The following is a 21,615-nucleotide window of genomic DNA, read 5'->3' as shown; positions in this document are numbered from 1 at the left end:
TGCTGTTGTTAGCAGAACTAGAATCATCCTTTATTTGAAGAAAAGAAAAAAAAAGAAAAAAAAAAAGAAGAGAGGCATACGAACGACCAACAAATGAAGTGGAGTACTATCTTGTTTATACTATCCTGTAATCAACTACTTCATCAAATCTATCCATTTATCGATCAAAAGATCAAACTAGCGCTCAATTGCAATGCAGCTGGCCGTCTTCCTCATGCACGCTCATACACAGACCCAAGTCAAATAGCCAGTAGCCAGTAACATGGGCAAAGTCGGGCACATACAAGAACGGAATGGGAGTGAACCAGTCCTCTCGTAAACCTTGTAATAGGTAAATAGGAAGAAAAAAGGGAAAGGAGTACCGCTAGAAACTAACTGCATGGGATGAACCAAAATTTGGGGGGGGAACCCATGAATATATTTATTTTCTTGGCATATAAATATCCGGAAACGCCTGCGATTTCCGGGACGAAGATATTCACTTGGGTCAAGGACTTCATGCCACCCATGCCCGTTTATTGTACGTCCATTCCACGCTGCAGGGACGATTCCAGATCGTTGTGGACGCCACCGCCCGCGGCAAGCGCCTCCTGAGGCTTGGGCTCCTCTTGCTTCCAGACGCCCTGCTGGTTCTCGGGGATCGGGACGTTGGTCTGCTGGGCGATCTGCTGTTGCTGCGCGGCAGCGGCGGCCTGCGCCTGGGACTGCTGTCGGACGACGGCACGGAAGCGCACGACTTCCTCGTAGATCATACGACGCATCTCCTGTACGTCGTCCACCACCTCGAAGTGGAAATCGAAGGTTGTGGGGCATGTCGGCTCGTCCGATGCGTCGTGCCAGATGTGCAGGTATGGGTGCTCCAGGGCCTCTTCGACCGAGATACGCGACGAGGGGTCGAATGCCAGCATGCGGTCGAGCAGATCAAGCGCATCGGGGTTGGCACTGGGGAACAAGCGCTGGAAGGGAATCTTGGGCATGAAAGGCAAGTTGCGTACGTACTCCTGGGCCCGGGGAGATCCGATGCGGCTCAAGGTCTCCTCGTTCGGAGTGCCCAGGTAGTGTAGGATCTGGTTGAGCTGGTCGACATAGTCACGACCCTTAAAGAAAGGGCGGCCGCCGAGGAGTTCGGCCAAGATGCAGCCCACGGACCACACGTCGACTGTTGTATGTCAGCAAAGTAGCTGGTGAGAGAGCTTGTCAGTGGCAATAGAGGACACATACTAGCTTTCGTGTAACTCTGGAAGCTCAACATGATTTCCGGAGCACGGTACCATCTTGTTGCGACATATTCGGTCATGTAGCCTGCATTCTCTTCCGGGTCAATCGAGAAACCACGCGCCAATCCAAAATCGCAAATCTTGAGTTCACAATCGGCATTGACCAACAAGTTTCCGGGTTTCAAGTCTCTATGCAAAACATTGGCCGAGTGGATGTACTTCAAACCACACAGAATCTGATAAATAAAAGACTGGAAGTGGGCATCGGTCAAGGGTTGTCCGGAACGGATAATAGCGGCGAGATCACATTCCATCAACTCTGGGCAAGGAAATCAATATCAGTAACTGTGGGTGGACCATGTTAAGGGGAGTTCCTCTTACCCTCGTACAGATATGTTTCATTGAAGTTATCCGGGCGCGGAATATCCATGTCATAGAGACAAGTGATCTGCATGATTCGGTCAGCCCTATCAACTTCACTGATATCAAGTTGGGATCAAACGTACATTACGGTGGCCTCGGAAATGCTGAAGCAACTTGATCTCTCTCAAGGCGCGCTTGGCCAAGATCTTCTTGCTGAAGACATTGGTGACCTTCTTGATAGCAACACCTTCACCGGTTTGGATGTTCGTAGCGGCACTAGATAGCGAAACCGGAGATCGTCGTCAGAATATGGTGATCAAGACAGCTTTTCTTTATATCCATCTTCCCAAGACGAGTACTCTCGATTGTACCAGAATTGATAGAGAGGCGATTACGCTAAAAGCTGATGATGATCCATAACGTACCAGACAATACCATATGCACCTTGACCCAACTCCTTAGTGACATTGTATCGTTCATCCACAATAAAATCCTGGTTAAAGACCTTAAAGATCTTACGTCCTCGTAGATCAGCCATGATTTTGGAGGGGTGATGAAGATAAAAAAAAATAATAAAATAAAATAAAATAAAAGGTTTCCAACGACCGACTGCTAGTAGCACAAAGGAAACTCGAGGCGGTAAAGCGAGCGTTCGTTCTGTAGACGCCGAGAAAGAAATGGAGGGGGAGGAAAATGTGCGGTCAGTCCACCCAAAGGGAGTGGGGATTTTCGCGAGTACTTTGGTTGTTTTCTCGATTAGTTTCTGGACTTTTTGATTTTTTATTTTTTTTTGTCTCAGTCAGAGGGGAGGGGGAGAAAACAGAAGATCTGACGCGGGCTGGCTTGGTCGATGAGAGGGAAAGCAGCTTCGAATGGACGGAACGGCAGCCCCGCAGTGGGAAGGGAAAGTCAATCTTCCGCCGTTGCGGCTCCTGAATGGGAAATAAGGGTTTCAAAACTTATGACAATGAGGCGCAGCAAGATGGGAATTAGAAACCTCAGAGAGAGATCTTCTTTCCCAGAGGTAGCAATGTCAGGTTTATGAACGACTAAGCGCGTCGAACCACTCACTATCGGGTGAAAGAGGGGTATAATTAAGGCAGCTGATCGGTCGGGGCCTTGCAGATGGCAGAGGTTCTGGCGGCCACCAAACATGCAGCAGTAGCAGCAGTCGCAGTCAAATATCGGCGGAGGGAGACAAAGTGGGGACTATTGGAAGTACTCCGGAGTACATACTTTGGTTCTTTCAAAGAATGAAATCATGGATGACTTTCTTTCATAGAGCTCGTTTGCTCAGTCTGACATTGACCTATTGTTCCACCGCACAGCGTATAACTAACGAATAAACAAACATAGATGGTGGCGTTGTATTTATTTATCTATTGCTTAAATCATCGACAAAGAGGAAATTATACATGACTTTGGATGTTCTGTTTCGGTGATTTGCCGCCCGGGATTGGGTGCCTAAGGCCCATTTGGGGAGGGGCTCGGGTGGAGCACTGACGATCACAGTGTCACTGCACACTGGGTCACATTGTCACATTGTCACATTCCATCTAGCCTCAACGCACCGCTTTAGGAAAGAGAGATGAAAAGATCAATCCTTGTAACAATTTGTGTTCAACCCGCATTGAACAAATGGATGCTATTAGGGCACATGTTAAAAACAAACGAGACGGCCTTTTAGTCTATAGGGGAACTTTTTAACTGGCTAACATACATCCCAATGGATAGATATCGAGGTTTTTTTTTTTTTTTTTTTTTTTCCCTAAGGAAGAAAGAAAAGAAAAGGCAATCAAGGTCTGAGTTTCCAGATCACCTCTATAACTTGAGGTTCCTCTCGCTCTCGAACATATATCTGGCGAACTCTGTCTGTCTCTGCAATTGCTTCTTTCAGTCGGAAGGAGACCTTGTCCTCGTCCTTGCTACGCAGTGGGCCCAAACTATATTCGAATGGATCCGGGCCCTTGTATTTACTGTTGTCCCACGTCTGCTCCATGGAAATCGAATCCTGCAAGGGCAATGAGTATTTAACAACGGAAAACCCGTTTATCAGATACCAATCATCTGACAACTGCCAACGTCGCAGCAGACAGGCCTCGCCGCAGATGGCAGCCACCTTGCTGAGAGCAACCATGTCGGCATGGAACCAGGACTTCCAATGATGCAATGAGAGCGGCAATGGACGGCCTGATTCGTAGAACCCGGACGCATCGCCACGAAGGTCTAACTGATGGAGGCCAGGCTCCCATTTGAGTTTCGTTGTGGTCTGGCTGTAGATACACCGCGCAATCATTCGATCACCGGCGCCTTTGAAATCATAGCAATTGCGGAAAACAGCATTGAGTTGTTGAACAAGAGGAATGGAGAGGAATATCCCAGCACCACCGTACGCCATATGGCTCCCATGATACAACTGCGAGATATCCTCGGTGAGTGCCCCTATATACTGCGGCTCCGTCGGATCATACGTCGCCAACCGTTGCACGAGATTCTTCATTGAAGGAAAGAAAGTGTCATCGTCGATTAGGACGATCCACTTAGTGAGCTCATCCTTGCGCTCAAAAAGGGTCCGGAGCAAGGAAAAATACCGATCTAGCAAATCATCTGAGTTTTGGATAATGGTGAGGCGAATATCCAGCTCCTTCGCCCATTTCTCGGACTGCGTCACTGAGCCTTCATCGTCAACCACAGCTACAATGTGTGCATTTGTTCCTCCCGCCCAGTGTGCGAAAGCATCAAGAGAATCATACAATCTCTCCGTGGATGTTGCGACACCAAATATCATGTGTGATGCATTAGGGCGTGGAGCCACCACAGGGGCATGTATTGTCACCGATGTAGTACATCTCTTCTCTGGTAGTAGCTCTGTATTATTCTTCGTATTCAGTTTTACCGTCTGGTATGTGGGAATTGGTACATCGAGTGAATCTGGAAAACCAGTAAAGTTCTTGGTTCGCACAACAGATATCTCCAATCTAGCATACTCCACGGAGGAATTGGACGCGTGTGTCCTCAGCAGGTCAAGATCCACGTAGCAAGCACTGCTGTTACCGAAAGATGAAGGGGACTGAGCACTAGGGATAGGACTAATATCAATATGATGTCGCGAATAGAAAAGGAATACTGAGGAAATGAGCAAAAAAGAAGTGGCGACAGCTATCACGGCAGTGGATCGGCGCCATTGAAGCAAAGGGTAATAGCGCGCCTGCATCGCGATCCGAGCATAGCTAATATCTCATTAATAGTCGTTCTATATGATTGATTATCCAAATTGAACCGTTTAAAGAAGGGCTAAAATTAAGTAAAAGGAAAGGAAGGGAAGGGAAGGGAAGGGAAGGGAGAAAAGTTTCAGTTCCAGGCCCGCTATGGGGGGGAAAGAGTCGGAAAGTGAAAAAGGAAACAGAAGAGAAAAGGTAGATGATGAGACCCTTGTTTTAGTCAAGGGAAAAGGGCTGCCGCCCAGGGTTGCGGCTGAGCAATCCCGAAGATCCCAATCTGAATGGTCGGTCAAATCACCCCAATTGACGGGTCCTGGTTGTCATAACCACGTTGGGTACTAGTGCTATAGATTAAGGTTATGACTTGTATTAGAAATTCTGCGAGCTTTTAACAGTAAACAACTTCGTGAGGGGATCTTTTCACATATCAAGACATAGCTTTTCTCATATTCAATATATCTTGCACCTACAAACGCACAATACAATAAGAAAAACATGTACTGTATCTACCGTAATGGTAGACCAGTTGTTGCACATGGAAATATTCTCCAAACATGATTTATCACATCAATTCGTCTCCCTTTGGAACATCATTGCTTCATTCAACTTTTTATCGTTGTTCCTCAATGCCTCTATGCTTTCTAGTATCTTGATGATGCTATGCGACGCTTAAATTTATCGTTTCTGGAACAAGCAACAAGAGAAAGCGTGAGAAAAGGCCTATAGAAAGCCACTCTACAGAGAGTTGACGAGCCTGCGCTCTTTCCTGAGAGCCCGAAGCTTTTCACGTGCCTCCTCGAGAGGAATCATGACACCTTGCTTCTGAGTTGCAGGGTCATCGCGATTGCGGATGTTGACAGTGCGAGCCTCCTTCTCTTGAGCACCAACGACTGTTTCACTTAGTTAGTACATCACAATAACAGGATAGACACATGCTCAGTCGGGCCGTAACATACCGAAAATGAAATTGTACTGGGCCAGCTGTCCAGTACGGATCTTCTTCTGCATGGTATTTCCGCTGATGTCAATGTCGACGTTCAGCTTATCACCGCGCAGGATAGTCTGCAGCTCTTCCACGTAGTCGTTTACAGCAGGCATGACAGGAACAATCAGGATTTGGCGAGGGCTGATCCAGAAAGGCCACTTGCCGCCAAAGTGCTCAATCAAGATTCCCAGGAATCGCTCAAAGCTACCGATGATAGCTCTGTGGATGACAACTGGACGAGCACGGCCAGGGCCAGGCTCGCTAGACTTGTTCTCGCCCTCGGCAGACTCGGCAGCCGCTTGGCTCTTGTCGGCCTTTTCGTTGCTCATGTACTCAAGCTTGAAGTTGATGGGAGCCTGGTAATCAAGCTGGATAGTGGCACACTGGAACTCTCGCTTGAGAGCGTCAGCGATAGTGATGTCGATCTTAGGTCCGTAGAAGGCACCGTCACCCTCATCGATGGTCCAGTCATCGCCCTTGAACTTAGTCATGGCCGCTTTAAGCTGCTCTTCGGCATAATTCCAAGTTTCGAGTTCTCCAAGGTACTTCTCTGGACGAGTGGAAAGCTTCAGCTTGAAAGTGAAGCCGAAAAGCCCGTAGATAGATTGAAGGAAGTCGAATAGCCCCTCAATTTCTGAGGTAATCTTCAAAACGTCAGTGATATGGAGGGAAGGAAGAAGATCTTGAGGAAACTTACCTGATCCTGAGTACAGAAGATATGGGTATCATCTTGCTGGAACTTCCGGACACGGGTGAGTCCACTTAGTGCACCAGATGCCTCGTTTCTGTGTAGAACACCAAAGTCTGCAATACGCAACGGAAGTTCTCTGTAACTTCTCTCGCGATGGCCGAAAAGGACGAAATGCCCGGGGCAGTTCATAGGCTTAAGAGCCCACTCTCTCTTCTCAACGTCAAGCTTAAACATGTCATCCTTGTAGTGAGCCCAATGTCCAGAAGTCTTCCAGATGCCAACGTCGTACATGTTAGGCGTCTGGACTTCCTGGTAGCCACGCTTACGATACTCTGATCGCAAAAGGGTCTGAAGAGCATTGAAGATCTTGGTACCGTTGGGGAGCAAGAATGGGCATCCCGGGGAGACTTCATCAAAGAAGAAGAGCTCCTGTTCTTTGCCGATCTTCACATGGTTGCGCTTTTCCGCTTCCTCTAGGAACTTCAAATGTTCTTGCATTTGCTTCTTGTCGGGGAAGGCAACACCACGGATACGCTGCAGAGAGTCATTGCTTTGGTCGCCAAGGAAGTAAGCAGATGAGTTCTAGAAGCAATTAGCCTGACGATTTTATAGGATGACTCCTTAAATTCCTACCTGCATGATCTTGAAGGTCTTAATCTTGCCAGTGCTTTGAATGTGGGGTCCTCTGCAAAGGTCGACCAAGGTACCGCATCTATAAACAGTGCTCTTTTCTCCGGTCACCAGTTTATCGATATAATGCAGCTTGTACTTGCTGTAGGCGAACATCTTCTTCAGGTTCTCTTTCGTAACTTCTAATCTGTCAAAGCTCTGCTTCTCCTTGAAGACACGGTTTGCGTGCTTGTCCAATGCTGGCCAATCGGTCTCTCTTACAACACGGCTATGGCAGTGTCAGTAACCAGTCGAGCTAGACCTGTTTCTTTCTGGGACGCACTTATCGGGCATGGCCATATCATAGAAGAAACCCTGTGGGGTGGGAGGTCCATGGGAGAGCAGACATCCATATTCACACTCGCAAGCCTCGCCCAAGCAGTGAGCACTAGAGTGCCAGAAGACTTCCCTTCCTTCGGGATCCTCGAATCGCACATAAGAGACGGTGCAGTCGCCTTCCAAAGGTCGGCCCAAGTCCCAGAGTTCGTTATCGACCTTTGCAAGCACAATAGTAGCACTCAGTTCCTTAGGAACATTCTTGAGAAGCTGAGCGGGGGTAGTTTCCCAGGCTTTGGCGGAGACCTGTTCCTTGTTGCCGTTACCGGGTTCCAGGGTGACGTTAATTTCGGGATGAGGCTTGTTCTTGGTCTCCTCGAGATATTGCTGCCAAAGCTCCTCGAAGAAGTTGTTGCGCTCAATTATGAAATCGGGTAACGAACCGGCACCTAAGACGATTGACAGATTAGGAGGGGCATTCGCAAACATTTGGCGGGGTTGATAATGATTCACCTTGGGCGCCCGGAGCGGACCTGACGGGTAGATCTTTCGAACCTTCAGAAGCCATGGCTGTATCCCGCAACGACAAAGGAACGATCAGGGAAAAATATACGGGGAAGGAGGGGTTGGCCAGCGACGATGACTCTTTTGCAAGCATATCGGAATAGATCTTTAACCCAACCAGCAGTGAGGGACGGAAGGCGGTGAGCCACGTGACTTGAAACTGCCCTGGAGGCTAGCGACACTTTACCGTTTCGAGCTTCCCACCATTTGAAAACTTCTCCGGGTTCCGTCCGTTCATACAGGTCAATCTCAACAACCAAGTCAATATGTCTTTTCGAGGTGGAGGTCGTGGTGGCTTTGCCACTGGTGCCAATCGCGGAGGTTCCTTCGGTGGCCGTGGTGGTTAGTGAATCCAATTCTCGGAGTTGGTGGTTGAGATGAGCGAGGACTAACGAAAATTTCGTCGGACAGGCCGCGGAGGCTTCCAGCAGCCAATGGGACCACCAGCACAGGTTTTGGGTATAGAATACCGATGCGATCTTCAGACCATGACAGTTTACTGATTTTATTTAGAGATGGGATCTTTTATGCATGCTTGTGAGGGCGAGATGGTGTGCGAATCGATCAACCCGAAGATTCCTTATTTCAATGCTCCTATCTACCTAGAGAACAAAGTACGAGTCACCGAAGATGTACGCCTGGAAATAAAATGAGGACTAATATGTTACTTCAGACACCTATTGGAAAAGTCGACGAGGTTCTTGGCCCCATCAACCAGGTCTACTTCACCATCAAGCCCCAGGAAGGAATTGTCGCAACTTCTTTCAAGCCTGGTGACAAGGTCTACATCGGTGGGGATAAGCTCCTGCCTTTGGAGAAGTATGAATCATCCCTCTATGTGTACTTTGCGAACAGTACTGACCTGATGATCATAGGTTCCTTCCTAAGCCTAAGCCACCACCGGGTAGGATCCCATCTAGGACCGAACGTATGTTGCGCATGTTACTGACAACTATGCAGGTGCTGCTAAGCCTAAGAGAGCCGGAGGCGCTGCCAGGGGTGGTGCTCGTGGTGGTAGAGGAGGCCCTCGTGGTGGAGCGAGAGGTGGACGCGGCGGATTTGGCGCTCCTAGAGGAGGAGGTGGCTTCCGTGGTGGAGCTAGAGGAGGCGGAGGCTTCCGTGGTGGAAGCGGTGGCTTCTCCAGGGGAGGCGGCAGAGGAGGACCTCGTGGAGGTTTCCGACGTTAGACAGTCTCCGTCTTGCTTAGCACTGTCTTATTACGGCGTTATGGGAAAACTGGAGCTTTTGCAGGAACTTTTTGTGTCAATTTTTCTGTGCATCCTAGGTGGCTTGCCTATTCGCAAAGGCTGTAGACTAATTCAGCCATTAAATGAATGTTATTATACCAATGAAGAACCTGCCAAAACGACTTGTGCTTATTCGTAGTTCCTTACTCGGGTTTTTTTAGATGTGGCTGGTGTCTGTGGCGCAGCACGACACCGCCTGGAAATGACGTCTGGGGACACATGCCGAGCCGTAGAATCTGTGCGGCCTGTCAACATCCTTTCAACTGCAACCGCTAACAAATCCCTCACCTTTTCGCAACTTTCCCACCGCTGTTGCCATAAATCACAGCTTCACAATTCATATTGCACTCATTTCGCGTGTTCTTATTTATCGTTGAAATTCGAATTGAGCATGTCTCGTAGGTCATCGGTCATGCCGTCGAATACTGCTACGAATAGCGGTGTCCCGCCCACCGGCGACGGAGGTAAGCTCTGATCATTGCTAGACCGATCAAGGATACGGAAACTCAGATTTACCAGGCCAGGAAAAGCAGAAGATGCTTCTGTCTGCGGAAACAGGGCACTTCAGCATGGTCAGGTCAGTCTTTACCTCGGCGACATCTTGTAATAAATCTATCCGCTGACTGGACATTCTTACGTCAGGGCTTTGCATCTTGCAGATCTAGTAACTGAGCTTAATGGTAATATATTGGATTTCCTCATGCTGTATGTTTGCCAAGATTTGCTAATTATGCTTCATAGGGTTTTGTGGAGGCAAGCCTATTCCCTGATATTCGCAATCAAACGCCGGCCATTACTGACTTTTACGAACAGTTATGTCTGTCCTCTCATCTATGCGTTACTGTCTAGGAGACCCCCATGACTATGGTGCTATCTGGTCTGCGCTTGGATTTATGCCTTTCGGGCTTTTCTTTGATTTTATGGATGGAAAGATTGCAAGGTGGAGGAACAAGTCATCGCTCATGGGACAAGAGCTCGACTCTTTGGCAGATTTGGTATGCTGATCTGGTATGTTGATATGGCGAAATACTTACGGTCGCTTTTAGATTTCCTTTGGTATGGCACCGGCCGCGGCAGCCTTCGCTCTCGGAGTCCGCACAAATGTCGACCACCTCCTCCTAGCTTTTTTCGTCCTTTGTGGCCTGACACGGTTAGCCCGGTTCAACGTGACAGTTGCCGTACTTCCCAAGGACAAGACTGGAAAGTCGAAATATTTCGAGGGCACGCCGATTCCGACAACACTATCCATTGCGTCACTCATGGCTTACTGGGTTTCTCAGGGATGGATTCAAGAAGACCTACCGCTGGGCGTTATTGCGCAGGGCACGGCTTTTGAATTTCACCCTGTGGCGTTGTTGTTTGTTCTGCATGGCTGTCTGATGGTCAGCAAGTCTATACATATCCCCAAACCCTGAACACCAAAAGCTTTGTACCGACAAGTGAAAAGACATTCCGGTATTGGAATCTTTACTTGATAGAAAAGTGTTGATGAGACTTTAACATATATATGTAACTAAGCTAGAACGAAAGCGGTCACGAAGCATTTCCTGAAGATAATGCTGTTTTGACGAAGAAAATTTGGATTGCGAAGAGCTACGGATAGTCTTACTGGCCTGGCCATTTTGTTTGCTAGGCTGACCTTCGTAAATCCAGTCTATGATTCACTGCTTGGTAAAGTAGGCATAAGATTTACGGACCGAATGCACAAGTCTTTCGCTGAGAGCTGAACACAGCACAATGTATGTCATGAATAAACCGATTCACGTACGGTAGCGTCCCTTATTTTACAGGGAATAGCAACTTCAAGCCTATGTTCAAATAACATATCTTTTCGATATAGGATCACTCCAAACCTTCTACTCTACCTCCATACTTGTGTTTCGAGAAAAGCCACTATACGCGTGTCCAGGCAATGTGTACTAGTTCCAGACATACCCTTACTGTATGCAGGGAGCTCAGCATACGCTGTCCTTGAGTCACACACACACACACACACACACACACACACACACACACAGAAAGCGATGTCAGATCCACTATGACCACTATTCCACCCAAAATAGCAGCGTTTACAATAGTACTATAGACCTGAATCACCGAGTCAATCTATGAAAATAGTTCTCGGTAACTACTGACGACATGACGCATGCCCGCGAGTCCATCAAACAACCCCTACGGAGTAAATGCTAAAAAAAAATTGCATCAACACCTCGCACATCTGAAGACTCATGCTAATAAAAAAAAAGATGATTACTGGACAGATACAAGTGGATCAACCATCGATAGTTATTCCTGCGCTCCCGTGTCCACTTCCCAAGGAGATTCTTGTCACATGCACTTGGAAGGATGAAAACCTTTTCCTATATGAGTGATTGTTGCCAGTTGCCCGGTGAGGTCCACAAAGAACCTCAAATTGCCACTCACTTTTCTCTGGTATGGAAAATTACAGGGCAACAAATAATACAATGAAATCGCCCAAGTGAGGCTAGTAGTACATAGTGTTACCTGTGTTGGATAATTATGGAAATGTTGACAGGTCGCCCGTGGGGCACTGACACATTCTAGACCTCTCGAGGCGTTTGTTTCACATTGACCGAGAATTTTCCCTGGAAGCCAAGAATGGAAGGAGAGTTTGTCCAGTTTATTCTTAGTATTGGCGAGAGCTCCATGGTACCTTACAGGAGAGGGCGTTGATGTTATTCTATTATTGGTGAGGTTTCTTCTTCTCGTTTGCTGTTTGTATCAGTGGAGGGAGCTCTGTATCTAGGTCTTGTTCCCAAGCTGATTTTATTAATTTGTTCCTGCCGAAAATAGGTAACTCGGATAAGTCTGGTTAATCCACTTCTCTTAGTAGGGCAGTGGTTAGTTGATGCAGTGCGCTTCGACCAGTCCTTCGCCACTCTTTGGGGAAATGGTTGAACCAAACCCCAGTTGGATACTTTTGAAGATGATAGATGTACTCCGTACATTCTTTTTCATTTCAAGACAATGCCTCGTCCTTGGTAATGTGGAGCGCGGCAATCGTATTCGTCACCGATCCCTGCAATATTAGCGCCTTGCGCTGCAATTCTGGGTTGCTCCGTGGAATTTGGAACTTCGTCTGTCGTCTTCCCATACGTTGGTGATATGAAACAAAAGAATAAGCTTAAATTCCATTTCACCAGTATACCCGAAAGTAAGCAGGAACACCGCCAACGTGTCGCGTGCTGATACGATGTTGTTAAATGCATACAGACCATCATCGGAATGTCCGTCGGGGAGCAACATGAAATATCTGATCGTTCGGAATGGGATATATGTTGACGAGTACGATATTTATCGACCGGATGCCTCGAGTAAACTTTGCTCCGTTAAACGCTGTACCTTGTCAAACTTTTTCTCGTTTTCCGTCAAAATATACGGAGATGGCAAGCGATTGGATTTGCGCCTTATAAACGCCCTCTGCGGTTTTTTCACAAGTCACAATGCTGCAGCTTGCAGCTTTTGCTCGTCGATCTCTTGACTGTGTTTGGACCACATCTGTCATTTGACGTGTACATTCCTCAAACTCGCCCAGTGCCCATCATTCAACTTTGTATTGTGTATGGACCCATTTCTGCATGATGATGGTGCAACGAACCCTACCTACATTTTCTTTACTGTGTACGGGTTTCGGAGGATCCGCATCGACACCCAGGGTCAGGATTCCAGGTCCACTCCGGGAGTGTCCGCTTGAACCCAAGGAACGGTTCCGTGTCTCTCTTTTTGTTTCACCCCAATAACGAAGAAATTTCTCATGACAGTGAAGACTTGCTGGGCGCGCAAATACATGCAGCCCAGAGTCAATACTCAGGCAATTATTTCTGTGGCACCTTACTTTCAGAAGTACCTATTCCAGCCAAAGACGAAGAGCACCGTCGGATATGTAAGAGTCTATTCAGCACGGAGTATGTAATTCGGTTTCTATTAGTGACAAGATCTGCATAGGTCTGCAGATGACGCAGCCCTCTACTGGTGTTGACCAAACACGGCTCCAAGGCTCCATAAACGACGGACTATTCCCTTGTAATTGGCTCGTGGCCGCACATCAGGATCAAAAAAGTCTAGTCGACTTTGAATTAAAAATGGTACCTGCTGATGCGTAAATTTGGCGGTAATGTCTCGTTTGCCACGCCTCGGGCGTAGTATCTCGTGGAGTGAGCTGTTATGGGCTGCCAAAAATTTGGACCCTGTAGCCTGTACCAGAGAAGACCAGAAGTGCACGGCCTTGCCTTCGAGCAATGGTGCAGAACAGCCAGACAGCCATCTATTGTTTTCCCGCGTTTTTTTCCCTTGGAGAAAAGGTCCGGGTGTTCCGTTGGCTGCTTATGGGGTTGTTATCCCCGCTAGTGAAGGTATGGAGCAAGGAGCTGTGCACTGACGCGGCAAGCCTTCTAGTGAAGGGAAACGGTTCATATCGCCATTGATTACTTCTTTGCATTCACATAACAAGCGAAGTGTATTCTTCAGAGTATGCTCCGTAGAGGATATCTTAACACTTCCGGTGTGGCTGATGGACATTCAACGCGCTGTAGTAATATCACTCGACCTCGGGCTGCTTATGTTGGTACACCGCAGTCGCAAGCGAATGTGAGATTTATCCATCCACACTGAAACAAAAAACGGATAGGATGTTGGGCGTAACCATGGATGGCTAACTGAGTTTCCTAGCCGTTTGTTTGTTCATATGAGGTATATATGGCCCAGGTTCATACTGGTTATATTCCTTCCTATCGATCGAGATTCTGTTGGGTGATGTCGCTATTTCCAACTCTTTGTGAATATGTCCATACTCGATAGTCATACCTTTTCTTTCAATGTCATTTGATCAATAGAAGAAGAAAGAACCTATGGGGTAACCATGACTGTACATCATCCCCTCTTTTCATTAATGCAGCGCTGCCACAAATAATCACACCAAGCCCATGACCTTCCCCATATAGGTATAGCGCATATTGATACTCCATTTTTCAACCCACTCATGAATACCGAATTAGAAAGGGATCGTTGTGCCCCTGGATTTCTGATTAGCCAATCCATTCATGAGGTTGCTTATGTAATCTGTGGTCGCGCTCTGATTGAAGTAGTGAAACTTTGGTACGCGGGACAAAAATTACCGCCCTGCATATCCAGGGTCACCCTCCGTTTGGAAACGACCCCTTAAGATACAACGGTACGTACCATCCATGGTTATATTCCGATCCATCTACTACTTGGAAGCTGTTGACAATAATGATGTAGGTCATGATGATTCGACTTTAATGGCACTTTTACTGTAAGAGCCTAATCTAAGCTTAGAAATCAAGTCACTGGTAAAACTCGTAGTAACCTTAGCAGTGAATGCTGCGTGTGTTCTATAGGAGGTGCGTCGCTTAACCGCCCGTAGGTAACAATCATTACGGAGGAGTTCTTCCGTGTCAATCTCCCTGTACTGTAGGTAACCCTCCCCCCGTCAAGTCATTCGTTCAATCTCAGCAGACCCCTACCTAGTATCCTTCCTTTCCCTTCCCCTTCCCTTTTCCTTCCGTTCCTTCCTACTTTCGGACAAAAGACACTCGTTTTCTCTTCTTGTTCTTCACTCGGAGGGGTTTGTCTCCAGTTGCTTTCGTTAAGATTTCAGTTCTCTTCCTATTTTCTATCGTGCCCCCCTTGTTTAAGTGCAAACATATTGGCGATTACATCAATATATCCTCCCCCTCGAAATTCTCCGGGCCAGCCTTCGTTCGCTTCCGTACCAGTTCGCTGCTGCCGCGGGTGATCTGAGCGACCTTCTAAGTTTCCTGTTAAGGACGTTCATTAAACTCCTCTCGGCAGAAAGGGGCGCTTGAAACGTCCGGTCCTCAAAGTCTTCCCCGCCTAAGAACCGCCCTTGACAAACAACCCAACATTCTTTTTCCCATCGCCATCGCATTAACCTAACTTCTTCAACTATCCTTTCGCTCGTCATCGGCCCTTGATCAGCTCCGCCTTTCATCGACTGTGTCACGGTAATAGCGTCGAATTATTTACGCGAATCTGATCCCCTGAAGGTCATCGCCGCCATTTTGTCGCCTTTCGGAAAGTCGACTGCGAAATTGGATCTCAAATAACCTCAGTGGTCTAAAAGGGTTACGCCGGTCGTCCCTCTTTCCTTCGCTTAACCGTTCGCATAACAACCATACTGTCTGGAGCAGGTGTCCAGACACTGATACCCTTTTGCAATTGATATCCGACACATCTACATCTACAGCATGAAATCATTCACGATGAAGTCGGTTCTTGCAGCCGCCGCCCTTCTAATTGCAGCAGTGAACGCACAGACGCAAGTCGACAAGGGATGCTATGATGATTCGACACCGTTGAAGGACCAGGGCTCTTATACGTACCAAAGTAACGGATATTGTCAGAAGCTCTGCTTGAAGGATAACTATGCTGTTTTTGCCTTGGCAAAGGGCACAAACTGTCTCTGCGGTAACCAATTACCCGCAACGTCGGCTAAGACGGATGAAAGCAGCTGCAATGTCAAATGTGCTGGATGGCCTGATGTGATGTGTATGTACTAGCTTTCCGATTCAGCCCTTGCTCTTGAGTACTGATTTTTCATTTACAGGCGGTGGTAACAATGCCTTTTCCGTGTATCTCACGGGTATCGAAGAGAACGTGGATAGCTACTCATCCTCATCCTCCTCCTCCTCGAGCTCCTCCTCTAGCACCGAGAGTGGAACCTCGACAACCACCAATGGAGGGACTGTTGTTACTACTTCTGGTGGACAAACAGTGTTCAAGACGTCGGATAGCGAAATGACGACGCAGGGTGCCGAGCAAAAGAAGGAGAAAAGTTCTGGGTCGAATACTGCTGCTATCGCCGCTGGCGTCGTCGTGGGAGTTGTTGGCTTCTGTGCTTTGGTGGGAGCCATCTTCTTTCTATGGCGGTTTAGGAACCGTTCCAACATGCCGGAACAGTATCGGAACAACAATATCGACAACTTTGGCGCCAAGCCCATGTCCCAAAGCTCCATATCTGATTCTAGGTTTGACGGTGACTTCATGGCACAGCGGCGCCAGAGCAATGGTAGCATCGATGATGATCACGACTTCTCCCGTCGAATTTTGCAGGTAAATACCATGTCCCCTTTAATCGCGTGCTGCCATGCAGTACAACTTGCTAAACGTGTTGTAGGTGACCAATCCCGATCGCCGCTACTAAATCCAAGAACTCTAAACCTCCCAAATGGACCATGCCCCTAGTGAAATTATCGAAAAGACCCTGGGCCACTAGTGCGACTTGTTCCTGATATATATAAATTAGTTTGCGATTTAACGCTCGACTTTCATACATTCCTTCGATTTCTTTTTTGATTTCCCCTCTACCGCGCTCTATCTGGCGACCTTGCGATATCTTGGAGGCATAATCTGTAGATAAGTTACGACGTCTCACTGTCTACCTTTGTTTGCAACATGTTGTTCGAGTCTGGAACTGCAACGCATCCCATAATCCAGCAATGCCCCGTGACGTGCTCGGGGAGTCAAGGACGATATCATCATCGCAGCCTTCGAACGAGAATGCTGTGTCCACTTGGAAGGAATCTGCCCGGACTTGGCCTTATGAATGTGTGAACGGTCACAAGATACCCGGGAGGGTCAGAAGCTTAGTTCTGGGTTTAGACTGCGGTATATCGACCAGGAAAGTTGTATTTTGAAAAGGCGTTCTGCGGTGAAGTATTCTTGAGTTTTCTGAACAGATTTCTGCGCCTTCATACCTTTTTGTTCGTGTGCTCAGGCTATCCCGCCTTGGTTACTTTCTTTTCCTCTGATGTTTCTATTTATTTGCGATTTACTGAACTTCCCTTGGCCATCATCTCCCTAATGTTGTTGGTACGCTTGGGGAACTGTAAGTAAGATGATGGCTGAGCCTGTAGTTAATGCGAAGAATGAACGGATACCACTCTTGTTTGATCTCGATTTACCTAGCCATCTGAACTTGAACGCTATTATTCCGTTCACGAAACGTTGGCCACAGGATCTGTTTCCCATCCCAACCACAATCTTTGGCGAGATCCTACCAACTCTCTCTCTATACAGTCTATGACTCCTACAACTGTCCACTTGCATTCAACTTCAATCGGTATATATAATTTGTCCAGGGGATCGTCAGCAGCCTTGTGACGTCTATTACCCTCTATATTCATTAATCTGGGGTACTTCACCCTCACCTACCTACTTTTAACATCCAGGGAGAAACGCCTAAGGCTCCACATCAGACTACTGGCTGTCAGAATATTAGCAATCGGGGAAGCTCTCCTCTGTACAATACACCGACCACTACTTGCTGGTTGGCATCTGAGGGTCAAGACAGCAAATAACCACCATTCCCATACAATATGTATCATACCGACATCAACCTGGTCGCCATGTGCGGTCAAGGCGCACCTTCATTTAGATGTTTAGTAACCTATTGGAATCTGTGAGCGTATCTCACTATGGCAAGCTATGTACTGTGCCACCTTAAATCATACGTTCCTAACCTCCTTTGCATAAGCTTTCCACTATAGATGATCTCATTCCTACTAATCGTTCTGATCTGGTCAATTCTATCACCATATTTTCTCTTGTTTGAGCTTTCTATGGAATCTAATGCATACTTCGAAGATATATATATGAGTATCTCGGAACCTATCCAGTGCGCCGTCGCATGTTGACACTCTATACCAATCACTAAGAACACCAACCATAAAACTACGTCCGACATTTCTTAGATATATCCTTTTGCTCATCTTCGTATCTCGGACAGCTATTACTTGCTTCTTTAATGATATAGAGTCCCGCAGTAGCAAATCCCGCACACGAAACCGATTCATGAATAGTAGTTTCAATGTAGGCAAATCGGCCGTCTACAAAGATCTACTCCGATAGGCCTTTGGATCAAAGAAACTGTCATCCGTTACCAGCTCTCGTTTAATTGAGACCAATAGATCATCCTTTGAGATAAATTGTATGCACTTCAGTAGCTCTGTGTTCCTGAAGTCTTCATCGTTCTTCAACTGATTGTGGCAATAATTCCCATTAACCCCCGGCACAGCTAGTCACAATGCGAGTGACGTGGTGTGCAGGTGCGGCCTAAGCTCTTGGTGAAGCAATCGTTTACATACAAGTATAAGATATGAAGATATGGTGGTGAGGTTGCTTTACCGCCAGCGAGTCACGACTTCTCTGCTTCGCTATTCCTCTCGCCTGATATGCTTTCAACGCTTCCTTGTCTCTTGCCTGGTTCTTCCGATGCTAATAGTATATATCATTTAATCAATCAGAGTTTTATTCACCTGTTAGAGCCTGATTATTGAGACGGTTGACTATGCAGAAGGAGATATATATATTAGAAGGGGTGTTGTCGGGTTTAGAAATGGAGTCACATTGAATAAGTCATTTCGAAGACCATTAATCCCGTTGATTACGGGAGGTTCAGATTGATGGCGTTTATGTAGTCCGAGTAGATATATTTGTTTTGGCTGGTTTGGGCGAATATTTGTAAATCATGGCGAGCTGTGTGATTCCATTACTGAACTTTTGTTTGACCGAAAGAACTTTGGAATCCTCTGTATAAACTCATTTACCTTATCAAGGTCATTTTGGGTTCCTAGTTGATTGGTTCGATGATCTCATTTCTAATCTATATATCCTACGTTCTGTTGTGGTCCGATGTGTGATGGAGTACTATATGTGTATCTATATCTCCGTTCACACAAGTACAAGATGTGCGAGCATTTCCAATTCGCCAAGTCGGTCGACTACTATATCACCAGTTCAACTTCATTGACTGAAGTTTCTCATGAGTATCTAAGACCGTTTATTATGAGCCTATCACGATAAGGACCATCAGCCTTCGATAGGTCCCGGAAAGACCATCCAGTCGATGCTCTATATATTGTTCGCTTGGATTTTGGAGAATGTACTTCGCCGCAGTTTACAATAACTAAGTCTTTTCTCAATAGATCATTAGGAATCACCAAACAACAGTATGTCAGCTCGACAAACAAGATCTCGTCCACTGGACATCCAGTCGACAAACATCGGACAAACATCTGACCTCAAAATCGCGGCAGTGACCGGATATCCGGATGAAGATCTCAGGATAAATATAGAATATGCATTGCAATTCCCACGAACCATGCAGACTAAAAAAAAAAAAAAAAAAAAAAAAAAAAAAAAAAAAAAAAAAAAAAAAAAAAAAAAAAAAAAAAAAAAAGGTAAGACGTAAGTAATAGTCGAAAGGCTGAGTCTCGCATACGATAAGTAGTTTGCTGCAGGAGTATGACGTGAAAAGAAATAGAATGAAGATGCTGACATGACGGAACTGAATGCATTTCTGCACGGGGATGCCCCACGCCGCACGCCCCCAAACATGAAGCAATGCAGAAGAAACTCGTTTCAGAATTGCATGTTGATAAATATAGGTACAGACACCCCTCACCTGAAACTATCAGTTTGGGGAACAGACGCAGCTTACATGCATAAGGGTACTTGTTTCAAAAAAGCACAAACCGCCAGTAAGCACGCAGACTGCATGGTGAGATCTTAAAAAAAAAGCTGGTGGTTGAGTCCAGCGACTGGACGGGGATTAAACGAGGGGTAAAAAATGGGCCCTAAGGCGTCCCAGGGCTAAAAATACCGAGAAGTCAGAATGCGCCTAGCCCTTGGCCACGAGGCATAACGTGGCAAGGATCAATAAGGAATCGGCATGGTTGGCTCGTGAGGAGAATCTCACGGCGAGCCGAATTCAGTAAGTGAAAGGGTCTATCAGTGCTAGGATTATGGATGACCTTGGGTTGTTGTTGTTGCTGTTGGCTGCCGCGGGGATTGCCTTTTGGAACTTTCTGAAACTTAGCTGGGTATGTATTAGTATACGGAACTATACATTTGTAGTGTGCATGGTATCTACAAGGATGGTGCACATGGGCTTGTTTTGATTCGCGAGCGAGAAGCCGTACTATATGACGTCTGCGGCATATATACGCCCGGAATTGTTCAGAGTGTCACACCCCGGAAGTCGCTATACCACCCGGCATAATGTGAAATTGCATTTCCCATATTCGAGATAGTTGTGTCCTGGTGATCAAGGTGGCGTTCTCTTTCGCACGTGTTGAGTAGTGGATATGAAGATCATCCTAACCATGGATGCAACACCCTGCACGTTTGGCCAAGGCAATATATGGACATCGCCGAAGGGCAGAATACTAGCTGGCAATAGCAGCCAATATTAGAGTGCCATTGGTTTTGGTAATTTAAACCGGATGCTGCAGAAACGAATCCCAGCCATCCACGGAGGGTCTTCTGGATGATGACAAGAGTTACTAGTGCTTGACAGTGAATAATAGAAATGGGTGGTTATGCATAGTATGGGCCAATCCCAGAATGAGTAGTATGTTGGTTGAGTGATAGAAGCTTGTGTTGGGGTCGAACCATGCTGAACCTCAGGCAGGAAGATGTTTACTAATGGAATTTGCAGCGTGCTTATCTGCTTTCGGAAGTATGTTGCGACTTAGCGGTCTTTTGTCCTTAGGCTGCATAATATCGCTGCCTGTACGGAGTATCTCGTACGGTGAAGTCCTCGGGATTTGATTGCCTGTCATATTCCCCTCAAATGATGTCTCTAGTCCATCGGCTCCAGGTACTTTATCCTTTTGAGTCAGGGTTGAGAGTGGATTCAATATCCGATATATCCTGTGACTCAGGGAAAGACAGACAGGAGAGGGTTAGAAAAAAAAAAAAAAAAAAAAAAAAAAAAAAAACAAGAGACTATAATATTTGAGAGACTGAGAAATACCACTACATAGAATAGCCTGGTCCCGACCAAATGGTGCATGATCGCCAGGAAAAGGTAACAGAGGCTCTTGCACACGTGTGGTCGGATAGAACATTCCAATGGACCTGGTGTCCGCAAGGATCAGGTTCTGCCAGATGGGCAATAATGGTGACAGGCGAATGAGACTGGCGGTAGTAAATTAATTATGACTTACCAGCCAATTAGTTTGGTAAACAGCGTCTCGTCCAAGTCAATGTGGGAGGTCCGCATGCATGGACTAACTGCACGTTCCAGCGGGGATCTGAATCCTTCCAGCGTTATCTGTCGTTATTTTTCTTGATTCTCTTGAGTGGGACCGGCTGAAGAAATTAATTCTCATTTATTTGGTCGCACTAGTATCGGGAGAGTTGGTGATGTAGCAATTTCTCTTCATCTAATGGAGAGCCCCCGGGGTTCGGTCTAGATGAACGTGGCGGACCGTCCCCTATCAGGATCGATATTACTTACTAGTAGGTGGTATAATGGTCAACCGAGAGGACCAATCACCTAGTGAAGAGGGTGGATAGTCATGCACTGACGACCCGG

General features: G+C 46.7%; 6 protein-coding genes across 6 annotated transcripts; 3 read left to right on the top strand and 3 right to left on the bottom strand.

The window, feature by feature from the left end:
• Positions 1–80: 80 nt before the first annotated feature.
• mpkA (mitogen-activated serine/threonine-protein kinase SLT2) lies at positions 81–2,303 on the bottom strand. The gene is made up of 5 exons (XM_032050928.1): positions 2,006–2,303; positions 1,724–1,856; positions 1,599–1,665; positions 1,222–1,536; positions 81–1,159 (listed from the first exon to the last, which is right to left on the bottom strand). The coding sequence occupies exons 1-5, from the start codon at positions 2,116–2,118 to the stop codon at positions 516–518; spliced, it is 1,272 nt and encodes a 423-aa protein (XP_031912796.1). The 5' UTR covers positions 2,119–2,303; the 3' UTR covers positions 81–515.
• A 752-nt stretch (positions 2,304–3,055) lies between these two features.
• On the bottom strand, positions 3,056–4,971 carry BDV38DRAFT_108263 (glycosyltransferase family 31 protein). Its single transcript, XM_032050927.1, has one exon. The coding sequence runs from the start codon at positions 4,792–4,794 to the stop codon at positions 3,376–3,378; it is 1,419 nt and encodes a 472-aa protein (XP_031912795.1). The 5' UTR covers positions 4,795–4,971; the 3' UTR covers positions 3,056–3,375.
• A 155-nt stretch (positions 4,972–5,126) lies between these two features.
• BDV38DRAFT_249016 (threonine--tRNA ligase THS1) lies at positions 5,127–8,217 on the bottom strand. The gene is made up of 6 exons (XM_032054783.1): positions 7,936–8,217; positions 7,430–7,871; positions 7,111–7,375; positions 6,484–7,059; positions 5,758–6,430; positions 5,127–5,691 (listed from the first exon to the last, which is right to left on the bottom strand). The coding sequence occupies exons 1-6, from the start codon at positions 8,078–8,080 to the stop codon at positions 5,537–5,539; spliced, it is 2,256 nt and encodes a 751-aa protein (XP_031912794.1). The 5' UTR covers positions 8,081–8,217; the 3' UTR covers positions 5,127–5,536.
• Position 8,218: 1 nt separating this feature from the next.
• BDV38DRAFT_249013 (H/ACA ribonucleoprotein complex subunit GAR1/NAF1) lies at positions 8,219–9,566 on the top strand. The gene is made up of 5 exons (XM_032054782.1): positions 8,219–8,328; positions 8,398–8,600; positions 8,660–8,805; positions 8,862–9,471; positions 9,524–9,566. Exons 2-4 carry the CDS (start codon positions 8,502–8,504, stop codon positions 9,370–9,372), a joined length of 756 nt encoding a protein of 251 aa, XP_031912793.1. The 5' UTR covers positions 8,219–8,328; positions 8,398–8,501; the 3' UTR covers positions 9,373–9,471; positions 9,524–9,566.
• On the top strand, positions 9,499–11,215 carry BDV38DRAFT_249004 (CDP-diacylglycerol-serine O-phosphatidyltransferase). Its single transcript, XM_032054781.1, has 6 exons — positions 9,499–9,697; positions 9,753–9,810; positions 9,876–9,913; positions 9,975–9,986; positions 10,047–10,228; positions 10,280–11,215. Exons 1-6 carry the CDS (start codon positions 9,625–9,627, stop codon positions 10,646–10,648), a joined length of 732 nt encoding a protein of 243 aa, XP_031912792.1. The 5' UTR covers positions 9,499–9,624; the 3' UTR covers positions 10,649–11,215.
• A 4,281-nt stretch (positions 11,216–15,496) lies between these two features.
• Positions 15,497–16,437, top strand: BDV38DRAFT_283671 (WSC domain-containing protein; the record flags this gene model as incomplete). The annotated part of the gene is made up of 3 exons (XM_032060082.1): positions 15,497–15,782; positions 15,841–16,346; positions 16,411–16,437. 3 exons carry the CDS (start codon positions 15,497–15,499, stop codon positions 16,435–16,437), a joined length of 819 nt encoding a protein of 272 aa, XP_031912791.1.
• Between the last annotated feature and the right edge of the window lie 5,178 nt (positions 16,438–21,615).

This window comes from Aspergillus pseudotamarii, assembly GCF_009193445.1.
Source record: "Aspergillus pseudotamarii strain CBS 117625 unplaced genomic scaffold BDV38scaffold_32, whole genome shotgun sequence".
Lineage (NCBI taxonomy): Eukaryota > Fungi > Ascomycota > Eurotiomycetes > Eurotiales > Aspergillaceae > Aspergillus > Aspergillus pseudotamarii.
The sequence above is the reverse complement of the archived record's forward strand: the minus strand, read 5'-3'. Positions and strand labels throughout refer to the sequence as shown.

Coding starts and splice junctions, on each gene's coding strand:
- BDV38DRAFT_249016 (XM_032054783.1), bottom strand. CDS start 8,080: ATGCTTGCAAAAGAGTCATCGTCGCTGGCCAACCCCTCCTTCCCCGTA. Junction 7,872..7,935: donor GTCCGCTCCGGGCGCCCAAG/GTGAATCATTAT, acceptor CAATCGTCTTAG/GTGCCGGTTCGTTACCCGAT. Junction 7,060..7,110: donor AGACCTTCAAGATCATGCAG/GTAGGAATTTAA, acceptor AATTGCTTCTAG/AACTCATCTGCTTACTTCCT.
- mpkA (XM_032050928.1), bottom strand. CDS start 2,118: ATGGCTGATCTACGAGGACGTAAGATCTTTAAGGTCTTTAACCAGGAT. Junction 1,857..2,005: donor GGTGCATATGGTATTGTCTG/GTACGTTATGGA, acceptor TTCGCTATCTAG/TGCCGCTACGAACATCCAAA. Junction 1,666..1,723: donor ATTTCCGAGGCCACCGTAAT/GTACGTTTGATC, acceptor CGAATCATGCAG/ATCACTTGTCTCTATGACAT.
- BDV38DRAFT_108263 (XM_032050927.1), bottom strand. CDS start 4,794: ATGCAGGCGCGCTATTACCCTTTGCTTCAATGGCGCCGATCCACTGCC.
- BDV38DRAFT_249013 (XM_032054782.1), top strand. CDS start 8,502: ATGGGATCTTTTATGCATGCTTGTGAGGGCGAGATGGTGTGCGAATCG. Junction 8,601..8,659: donor CTATCTACCTAGAGAACAAA/GTACGAGTCACC, acceptor ATGTTACTTCAG/ACACCTATTGGAAAAGTCGA. Junction 8,806..8,861: donor AAGCTCCTGCCTTTGGAGAA/GTATGAATCATC, acceptor TGATGATCATAG/GTTCCTTCCTAAGCCTAAGC.
- BDV38DRAFT_249004 (XM_032054781.1), top strand. CDS start 9,625: ATGTCTCGTAGGTCATCGGTCATGCCGTCGAATACTGCTACGAATAGC. Junction 9,811..9,875: donor GGGCACTTCAGCATGGTCAG/GTCAGTCTTTAC, acceptor TTCTTACGTCAG/GGCTTTGCATCTTGCAGATC. Junction 10,229..10,279: donor TCGACTCTTTGGCAGATTTG/GTATGCTGATCT, acceptor GGTCGCTTTTAG/ATTTCCTTTGGTATGGCACC.